This window comes from Leishmania donovani, chromosome 20, assembly GCF_000227135.1.
Source record: "Leishmania donovani BPK282A1 complete genome, chromosome 20".
NCBI lineage: Eukaryota > Euglenozoa > Kinetoplastea > Trypanosomatida > Trypanosomatidae > Leishmania > Leishmania donovani.
The window spans coordinates 616,080-626,691 of NC_018247.1; the positions used below are offsets into that span (position 1 = coordinate 616,080).

At 60.6% G+C, this 10,612-nt stretch overlaps 2 protein-coding genes across 2 annotated transcripts; both read left to right on the plus strand.

Annotated features, from left to right (window-relative positions):
• Positions 1-3,319: 3,319 nt before the first annotated feature.
• On the plus strand, positions 3,320-6,319 carry LDBPK_201390 (coatomer beta subunit, putative; the record flags this gene model as incomplete). Its single annotated transcript, XM_003860432.1, has 1 exon — positions 3,320-6,319. The coding sequence occupies one exon, from the start codon at positions 3,320-3,322 to the stop codon at positions 6,317-6,319; it is 3,000 nt and encodes a 999-aa protein (XP_003860480.1).
• Positions 6,320-7,466: 1,147 nt separating this feature from the next.
• On the plus strand, positions 7,467-8,684 carry LDBPK_201400 (RNasePH-like protein; the record flags this gene model as incomplete). The annotated part of the gene is made up of 1 exon (XM_003860433.1): positions 7,467-8,684. One exon carries the CDS (start codon positions 7,467-7,469, stop codon positions 8,682-8,684), a length of 1,218 nt encoding a protein of 405 aa, XP_003860481.1.
• Between the last annotated feature and the right edge of the window lie 1,928 nt (positions 8,685-10,612).

A 10,612-nucleotide genomic window follows, 5' to 3' on the forward strand; every position in this document is an offset into this window, starting at 1 on the left:
GTGCTGTGGCGCATCTGCATCGGCGCGGCGTTGTGCACCGTGACGTGAAGCCAGACAACTTCGTGGTGAATGTTTTCGACACTGCTGGTGGTGCTGGTGCTGGCGGTGATGGTGGCCGCCGTGACGCGCGGGCACCGCTCGTGCGCATACTTGACTTTGGGCTCGCGTGCGGCGTGGAGGAGGTCGGGCAGGAGTTGAAGCGTTGCGTGGGGACACCGCACTACATGGCACCGGAGACGTTTTCGCACCTCTGCGACTGCGACGTGCCTGCGGCGTGCGACGTGTGGAGCCTCGGGGTGACCTTGTTCCGATTGGCCACTGGCGTCTTCCCGGTCTTTGACCAGGACTTGACGGCGTCGTGGCTTCCCGCAAATGCCTCCTCGGCTTGCTTGGGTGTGCCCCACCTGCGATCACCGTGGCCACGAGTTCTCGAGCGGTGCCCCGCGCCCTGGTGACTGTGGCCGGATTGATGCTTGCCATGAACCCACGCCGTCGCCCAACCATGGCAAGCGTTCTACTGCAGCTGCAGGGCATCGGAGAGGCTCCAGAGTCGGCGCTGCCGAGCGTCTCGTCCCGCATCCTCCAAATGCGTGCGTGTCGCCCGGATGTGATGGTTGCCATGTACGCCGTTCCGCATGCCGCTGTGGGGCAGGCAGTCCGGTGGCACCTCCGACCTGGCGACACCTTCCTGGTAAAGGGGGAGTGGGAGATGTGGATGAAAAAGCTGTACGCGCGTGCCCTCACTGCACAGGACCGAGCGGTGCCGAGCTTGAATACCGTCACCACAGTAGCGCCGCGACCGTGTACCGCCGACACCGAGACTGCGCGCACAGGTGTGCCCCGTCGCTGCCCGCGTTAGGCTTTTGGTTGCGCGTGGCGCACCCGCGCAAAGGACGCTGCCGTGACGTTATCGAAGGCCAGCACGTCGTGCACGTTGCGGCGCGTCTTGGAAGCGAGGAGGCACGCATGCGATGCTCTCCATTGCGTCCTCTGCTCTACGGTGCGGAGCTCTCGCAGGTTGTGGCGCCGAAACAGCCGTCATTGCGCTCGCGATGGACACCGTCAACGACTCCCCTCTACATCGACGCTTCGGTGGGAATGCCCGTGGCGCATAAAAAATGGCCGCTTGGCTTCTTGCGTGCTTCGAGAGAAGTCTCCGTCGCCGCTGCGTGGGGTGTGCCGTTGCAGCAGCAGCAGCAGCAGCAGCAAAGACCACCCCGATGAGGTAAGCAAGGCGGAGCAGCCGACGGGTCGGGGTAGCGCCGCGGAAAAAAGAAGCGTGAAAGGGCGGCTATCTCTGTTCGTGCGCTTCCGCACGTCGAACAAGGGCCGCTCGTGCACTGTGAGGCCTTTGCAACTCCTCACACAGATATGCGTCTGCGTCGGCGCCACTTTTATTCGTTTGTTTTCGTGTGCTTTTCTCTTGTTTCACTGCATATTCTCTGCGGCACGCTGCCCGCTGGCGCATTCACCGCTTCTCCCGCACCCCCTCCCTTCTCCATTCTTTCTCGGTCTACTGTCTTGTGACGCGTGTCTTTCTGCCTCTTTTTTCTCGCTCGCTGGTCTGTGCAACGGAGTAAAGTTGACGTACAGCTGCGTATGTGCATGTCTGTGTAGGTTTGTGTGCACGTGCGCTTGCGTGGCTTTGCCCCCTGTGCTGTACATCGCCATCCCCAGAACAGGGAACATGCGACAAAAGAGGGAAGAGGAACGGCTGCTGACATCGTCGTGCCATGAGGGTGTGCTCGCGTGATCGGTGAGCTGAAAGTCTGCTCATGGCACTGATAGATGAAGGTGCACGGTTGAGAAGGGCATCACGTAGAGACGTGCCTTCACCTGGTGTGTGCGGGCTGGTCTCTCTGCGCATCCGCGGCTTGTGCGTGTGTGCCCGTATGCACACGACCGTGCTCTGACTTTCTTACTTCCTTTTTACACCACACACACACACACACACACACATGCATGCATGTGCGTGCGGCGGCATCTGCTCGCGCTGAGCAACAACCCCTGCTTATCCCGCTTCCTGTGCGCCGCTGAGCAGGCCTCTGGCATCAACACCACAACACGGATACCCACGCACTAGAACACCCACGCGAGAGAGAACGTGTCTTATCGGGCTCCTGCACGTATAAACTGCCGCGTGGAGGCGTACCTAAGAATGGCAAATGATGGCGAATATCGCTTCTCTTATCCTCCTTTCCCGCCGCTGGCAAGTGTGAGATCCGCCCCCCTCTCTCCTCTCCTCTCCTCTCCTCCCTCCTTTACTGGGAGAGCGAAAGTGTCGGTCTCGCCAGGGTGGTTTTTCAGAGAGTTGCCTTGCACGAGGGTAATACTGGATTTCTTTTCCATGTGTTTACGTTGGCGGGCGAGGTGGGAGGGGAGGGAGGAGGTCGTGCATCTCTCTCCTCCCTTTACAGGGAGGAGAGCGGGATGGGGGAAGTCCGGCGGCGGGTGTTCTCTCCACACCGCAGCCACGACGCTTTTATACTGTCAACGATCTCCTCTCGCTCCCTCGCCTTCTCACGGCGAAAAGTGTGCTGCCCTCGTGTACGGGGTGTGGTGGTGGTCTCCGCTATGCTTTCTTCGGGCTGCTTCCGGCCGCAGGACACGGCTGTATACATATATGCGTGTGTGTGCACGTGTGCCGGGCGTGCTAGCTCTCCTTCCCTCCTTCTTATGCCGGGGAGGATGTCGACTGGTTTTCCTACCTTGTCTGTGTGTTCAAGTCAGTCCCACCCCGTGACCAGCCCCCCCCCCCCTTCATGCCCGCCACCAGGGGTGAGGGACATGAAGGACGAGAGGACGGGTGGGCTCCGCACCTTCGCAGAATGCATCCAAAACACACACACACACACACAAGGCGCGGCCATTCGGTGAGAGCGGAATACAAGAGTGCGCTTCTCCCGCCTCCCTGTCAGCGCTCAACTCGTTCTATGATGGCGCCCCCAGCGGGTTCGAAAATGAGGATGGAGTCCGGCATAGCTCAATACGTGCCTTCCTCTTTCTTCCGTTCCTCTCTCCCACTCTCTCGGATTTTACCCGACAGAGGGCAGGCAGTATTCACTTAGGTGCGCGCGGCGTCTTTTCAACGACAACGAAAATCGACGCCAATAAAGAAAGGGAGGGAAAAACGGGGAGACCAGGCAAACCACCGCTTGTGAGGAGGGGGCGCTGGCTGCGCACAGAAGGTTGCACTCACGCACTGGCAGTGCTATCGCTATCCTAGCTCTCCATCTCTCCGGCCTTCACGACCCCTGACAGCTGCGCGTGAGCATACAAACACACACACACACATACATACATACAAGCATCAAGCAACATGGCGGAGACAGCAGTGTCGAGCCAGGAGGAGAGCAGCACGCTGCTCGTCGGCGTGGGCAAGGCAGCCAGCGCCATGTCGTCGAAGGAAATCAAGAACGCCCTGGAGAAGGGCGACACCACCGCCCGCGCGAATGCCCTCATGGCCATCATCCGCCTCCACGTGAACGGCGAGCCGCAGAACTACCTGATCATGTCCGTCATCCGCTACATCACCCCCATCGATGACCATCTCATCAAGAAGCTCGTCCTGTACTTTTGGGAGGTGGTTGACAAGCGCGACGCAGATGGCAAACTCCTCTCTGTCATCATTCTCATCTGCAGCTTCTTGCGCAGCGACTTGCTCCACCCGAACGAGTACGTGCGGGGCCTGACGCTGCGCTTCCTCTGCAAGGTGAATGAGGTGGAGCTGATCGAGCCGCTCGTGTCGGCAGTGGTGCAGAACCTGTCGCACAAGGTCGCCTATGTGCGGCGCAATGCGGTGCTGGCAGTGCACTACATCTTCAAGAAGTTCCCAAAGCTGCTCCCCGATGCGCCGGAGCTGGTGGAGTCGGCAATCCGCACCGAGACGGATGTGTCGACGTGCCGCAACGGCCTCGATTTCCTTGCTGCCTTCGCGCCTGAGCGGGCGGCGAGCTACCTCAGTGACTTCCGCGACTCGCACACACTGTCGGCCGTCGATGGGCCATTTCTGATGTCCGTGGTGGAGTTCTGCCGTCAGATGATCCGCGCTAACCCGTACGAGAAGGCGCGCTACGTCCCGGTCCTCTTCTCTGTTCTGCAGAGTAAAAGTGCCGCGGTGCGCTACCAGTGTGCGACGACCCTGCTGAGCCTCTCCTCGTCTCCCACGGCGATCCGTCAGGCGACGCTGACCTACGTCGACATCATCAAGGTGCACTCCGACAACAGCGTGCGGCTGATTGTGGTCGAGCAGCTGAACCAGATGCGCGGGTCGTACCTCTACGTGCTGCAGGACTCGCTGCTCGACATCCTCAGCGTGCTACAGGACGGCTCCATGGCCATTCGCGAGCGCGTAATCGAGCTGGCGGTCGAGCTGGTCACGCGTCGCAACGCCGAGACGTTCATGCAGGCAATGAGGAAGGAGCTGCTGCGCACCAACAGCGTGGACTTTGAAGTAGAAGACGCCAACGCTGCCATGGCGTATCGACTGCTCATCATCAAGGCCATAAACACAGCGCTGCTGCGCCACCCGCCGTCGGCGCCGTCGATGCTGCCGGTGCTGCTGGACTACCTGTGCGACACGACCAGCACTAGCAGGGAGGTCATCACTCTCATCAAGGAGGTGCTGCTCTCCCAGCCGGAGCTGCGCCGCGACACGATGAAGAAGCTGTCGGACATCTTTCCCATGATGACGTCAAGTCCCGTCATGCGCACAGCACTCTGGATGTTCGGCGCGTACGCGTCGTCCGCGGACGAGGTGCTGCAGACACTGCGCATGCTCAAGAACGCGGTCGAGCCACTGCCGTTCGAGGCCCCCAAGCCTCTCTCCGGCGACGCAGCCAGCCTCAACACCACCGCGACCACCAACAATGCCTCTTCCCAGTCCAACATGCGTGCCGTGACGACCGTCCTCGAGGACGGCACGTACGTGACCACCTACACCACGGCCACCCCAGCAGCCGCGGCGACCGCGACGAACGGTCATGGTGAGGGCGACAACAACGATGTGAGCAGCAGCGGGCTGCGCTTGGCGCTGCTCAGGGGAGACTACTTCCTCGCCGCCGCCCTCGCCAGCACCCTCACCAAGCTTGTCGTGCAGCTGTTCACCGGGGAGGCCAAGGGGAGCGTGGATGCGGCGACACGCAACACGGCGCAGTCCGACGCCCTCGCCATCCTGCGCGAGGTACTGCGCTACGGCACGGAGGCGGACTCATTGCACCCTATCAGTGCCGACACCAACGAGCACATCCTCCTGAACATTGAGCTACTCTCCAACCCGCAGGCTCCCTTCATGGTTGATGTGCTGCGCGCCTCCTTGGAGGCGCTAGGGCGTGCAGAGCGGCGTTCGGCAAGGGAGTCTGGCAAGACCGACGGCGGCGGCGCTGCCACCGCTTCTGCTGCCGCTGCCGTGCAGCTGAACGCCATCGACACACCTGTCGTGTTCTCGCAGCTGAGTGAGGGCAAGGATGCCGTCTTCGAACTCGAGGCCACCGCCGAGGGCCCGGGTGCCGCGGCGAAGGGGGAGAGCAGCGAGCGCAAGGCGCAGCTGTTCCTGAAGAAGCTGGAGGACACGATGCCGCTCTCCGGCTTCAACGACCCCGTCTACTGCGAGGCCAGCATCACGGTTCATCAGTTCGACGTCTCCGTCGACTGGCTGCTGGTGAACTGCACTTCGAAGCAGCTGACGAACCTGACCATCGAGCTCGTCTCGCTCGGCGGCATGAAGCTGTGCGAGCGGCCGCAGACGTACACCCTCAACCCCCACGAGACCATTGCCGTGCGCACCTCGCTGAAAGTGAGCGCCACCGAGAGCGGCGTCATCTACGGCACCGTGCTGTACGACGCGCCGAACAATCAGCACTGCAGCTTCATCCTGAACGACATCCATGTGGACATCATGAACTACATTCATCCGGGCCCGTGCTTCTCCGCGGAGTTCCGAGAGAAGTGGGGAATCTTCGACTGGGAGAACAAGATCGCCGTGTCGACGACGAAGCGCGACCTGGCCAGCTTAGTGCGCTTCATTGTGCAGGAGTTGAACATGCAGCTGCTGGAGCCGTACGAGGTGGAGCAGCAGGAGGAGCAGGACCCGGAGCTAGAGCTTCTACCGACGTCGGAAGAGAACGAGAAGTGCGCGTACGTCTCGTGCAATCTGTATGCCCAGACCGCCTTTGGCGAGGACGCCTTGGCGAACGTGAGCGTGGAGAGCGACGGGAAGGGTTTGGTGAGTGGCGTGATTCGCATTCGCTCCAACACGCAGACCATCGCCTATGGCATCGGTGAAAAGCTGAACATGCTCCAGAAGTCCGGCAAGCTGTGAGCAGGATGTGTGTGTGTGTGTGTGTGTTACTGCATGTGCTTGAGCTTGGACGTCGGCGTACGTCTGTGATTTCTTCTTTTGCTGTGTGTGTGTGCGTGTGATGCGGGGGTGGCGTGCCCGCTGGGCTCTTTCCTGTTCTCTTTCAACTCTCCATTCTTGTCGCGCGCCGCCATCACCCTCTCGATGTGTGTGTGTAGCGCTCGTTGTGTCTTCTGTTTCCCTCTGTTAGTGGGCTCGGCTCTTCTGATCACGCGTGCGTGCGTGCACGTGCGGCTGCAGTTCCTGTTTTTGTTTTCTTGTCTGCGAGACTCCCCGCCTCCTGCGCAAGGGCGTGCTCGCCAGTGTCAGCTTGTGGCTCATGGGTGCTGGTGTGCGTGCGTGTGTCTGTGTGCTTCGTGGACTGCAAGCGGACACATCTGTGTGGGAACCGAAGACTTTAGTGGAGCGCTTCGCGCTCATCTCTGTGCCTGTGTGTGTGTGTGGTTGTGCGTGTTTGGGTGCGCATGAGTCTTTTCTCTTGTTTAGCCTCATTCAAGAACACGACTAGATCGAGAGAAGGTGGGGCGATTTGTGGGGAGGGAGACGGAAGGGAAGGTATGTGTGTGGTGCGCTGCGCTGTGCTGTGTAACACACGGGGATGCGTAACCCCCCTTTCCCACCGCGGCGGAAACACATGCAAGGCTTTTATTTATGCCTCTGCCTTCCCGCCCTTCTCCTCGTTGTGCCCTTTACCGATAGGTGTGTGCGTAGCGGCAGCGGAAGTGGCGACTGACCAGGCGCCGAAAAACAGAGATGGCCGTGTGCGGTGCAGCTCCGTTCCTCGCGTGATGTTCACGCAGGGTCGTTGCCGCCGCCTCCACTGTTCCACGTTGCCTATTGGCTTCGATACCTGCGCCCGATCGCTTCATTTCTCCGTCTCTCTGTCTCCTGCGTGGCACCTGATGCGCGTGACACTGCCCCCCTTCCCGTGCTCCCTTCCCTCGCATCTGCACTGCTCTTGTACTCGTGGCGCCCTCTCTTCTCTACTGCTCTGCTTTTCTCTCGCCGCCCTCACCACACTTGTGTGCGTGTGTGCGTGTCTGATGAGGCGGGCATATAATACGCCAACGTAGCGAAACAACTGCATTATTGCCAGGGGGCTAGTTTCATGTCGCTTGGGACGGCAGCCATCAGCCTCGCGGAGGTGCGCGCCGTTCAAGATGGCGTGGTGAACGACGTACGCGAAGATGGGCGCACGCTGCTGCAGCGCCGGCCGGTATACGTCACGTCCCGAACAAGCCCTTCTTCCCCGGCTACTGCGGCTGCCGGTGATGCGCAGGAGAGTTACAACGGCAGCTATGTGGAAGTGAACGCCAGCGGCACGGTCGTGTTGGCGGCTGCCACACCTTCGGTCGTGGATGGCTGCGCCACTGCTGGCCCGAACTCTAGCGCTGACACAGAGCATGAACGCGCATCAGACACAGGCAGGGGCAGGCTGCACATCACCATTGATGCCGTGCCGCACGTGCTGGACACGTACGCAAGCGCTGTTGGCGGCCGCAACGTGGGCCGCTACCGCCGCGACTATCTTGCCTTTTTGGCCTCGACTATGCGGCAGGTGTTCGGCGCCGCGCAAGTGGAGGTGCAGGAGCAACAGGGCGTGGCGGAGGCGGAGGTAGTGCAGGAGGAGGCGGGCGAAGCCACTGGCGGGGCGTTCACGGCATCGTCGTCGAGTCCGTCAGCTGGCGCATCTTGGGCGGCGCCAGCGGCAGGGTGCAGCGGCGACCATATGCTGAACGGCTTCCCTGCAGCGGACTTGTACGTTGGCGAGGGCTTCGGCTTCATGATTCACGTCGACGTGCACGTCCTGCAATCCAGCGGTGGCAACCTGTTCACCGCCATTGCGTACGCCGTCCACGCGGTGCTCCGGTCGCTTCGACTGCCGGCCGTCACCCTGTACAAGGCGCCAGGAGACGTCGCAGGTGTTTCCGTCGAGGTGGATCGCTCGAAGCCGTATCGCAAGGCTGTCAGCTGGGCTCATATGCCGCTGCTGTGCGTGCTTCTTGTGTCGCCGACTGGTCACTGCGTCGTGGACCCTACCTTACGCGAGGAGTGGGCCATGCCGCAACAGGTGCATGTGGCGGCCGGCGCGAACGGCCAGGTGATGTACTTCCGATACCAGCAGCTTCCTTCGCGCCGCGGCAACGCGTATCAGCTGCGGACTGCTGAGCCGTCATCTGCCACGGATGGGTGCGCCAGCTACGTGGCACCACCGTCTGCGTTGAGTGTAAACGACTGCTGGTCTATTTTATGCGACGCAGTGCACATCTGTCAGGCAATGCTGCACGACTGCGAGGAGGCTCTGACCCAAGGCGAGAGCGCGTAATAGCGGAAGAAGGGACAGCAGGCATATTGGCGCGCATGCAGACGTGCTGCACAGCCCGTTACCACTGTGCAGGCGTTTTCTTTTTTCTGTTGCTCTCTGGTTTGTAAAGTAACATCGCATAACCGTGCACACACAAACAGACAGTGACACACACTCACGAGGGATGGGCGCGAAGGAGGAGAAAACGGTACGCGAACTTCGAGGAGAAGGACGGGGGACGGTGAAGGGGGTGGGCGAGCATGCGCGCACGCATCGACACACACACGCGCGGCTCTCTGCATGGCGAAGCGACAGCGCACCGGTCGCAAAGAGGCCAGGTGACCGTGCCAAAAGACACATCCGTCCGCACGCAGCATGTACACATGAGAAGTGTCGTGCGTGTTGACCCCTCAACCCCGACACCGCAAACCACTAAAGGTGCCGCGCCTCACGTTCCGTGCTGCGACGATATGACACTGCCACCACGTACTTCGCACGGCATCGTCGCTCTTCTCACATCTCCCCTTTCTCTTCTCTTCGTGCAACGGTATCGGCCCCCCGCCCTCTCTTTGCTTTCGCATACGTTTTACGCGCACATGCACCTGCACGATAGACAGCACGCCCTCGCTAAAGACGCACTCGCAGCCGCACACAAACGTGTTGAAGCACGCATACCGCATCACCCTTTCTCGCAACCATTTACCCGTACACACACACACACACACAAGCGTGCATGCTTACATCATTCGTTCTTTACGTTAGACCCCCCTTCCCTCCATAACTCTCTTCACGACTTCACTGCATCTCTTATGTTCTCTTTGGTGCCTTCTTAGACCGCACACATTCCATCTGTCTGCCTCCACCTCTGCCTGTTTCCTTTTTAGACGCACACGCGTGCCACGCTCTCTTCGCTTCTCATTCCTCCCCTCCCCCTCTTGCTCTGTTTCTTTTCGTTTTCACGGTCGTGCTGCTACGTGGGTCTTTGAGTGTGTGTGCGTGTGTGCGTGCGTGTGCGTGGCTACGCGCGAGGGCATCGAATTAGAGAGTCCCACAAGGTAGCCAGCGCACAAACAGACAGATACACAGACACACGAGTAGTACAGCCGGCGTCAGGTAAGCCTCCGCCCCTCCCCGCCTCTTTCTCTCAATCATCCTCGTCATCTTTTTACGTAATTCCTTCTACGGCATTCTCGGCAGACAGGCGAGAATCTACACACGCACCCACAAAGAGAGAGAGCGAAGCAACGCTCAACACTGCCATTGCGGTTTCGCACCACCAGCACCCCCGCCCTCCCGCCGCTCTCGCTCTCTTTTTCTATCTTCACCCTCTTCATTCTCTTTTACTTGTGTCTTCCATAGACTAGATACCCAACCCCTCCTTCCTCACGAGCACCACCACATCTCTCTGTCTCTCCCTCTCTCGACCTTCGCTCTCATTGTGCGCGCTTGTTTTCCTGTCCTTCGCCTTTTGTCTTGTCGTCTTTACTCTTCGCTCCTCACTAGACTCTTCTCTCGTTGCCTCATCACCGTTTCCACCCCACCCCCACCGCCACAAACCCTCGACACACATACGCCAGCAGCTCTTCACACCCTCGCCGCCACCCTCCTCCGCTTTCTTTGCGCCATTGTTGCTGTGACAGCTGCTTGCGGCTCACGGATCTCCCTCGTCTCCCTTCCTCGCCGGTCGCGGGCATGTCGTCTTCTGCTGGACTTCGCGACCTGGGCCGCAACCAGACAACGGCGCAGCGCGCCATGGTGGCTCGAAAGGGCGCAGCACCGCCGCTGCACCGCAACGCTGGCCGGTCTGCTGCCGCTGCGACGTTTGTGCGGCCGCCGCGCGCCTCGCCGGCTGCTGTGCCCGCGCCCGCGAGCTGCGGCACTGCGGGGCCGCTGGAACAGGCCTCTCCTGCTGCTGCTGCCGTGCCGTGCGCGCGTGGTGCTGGACTGCC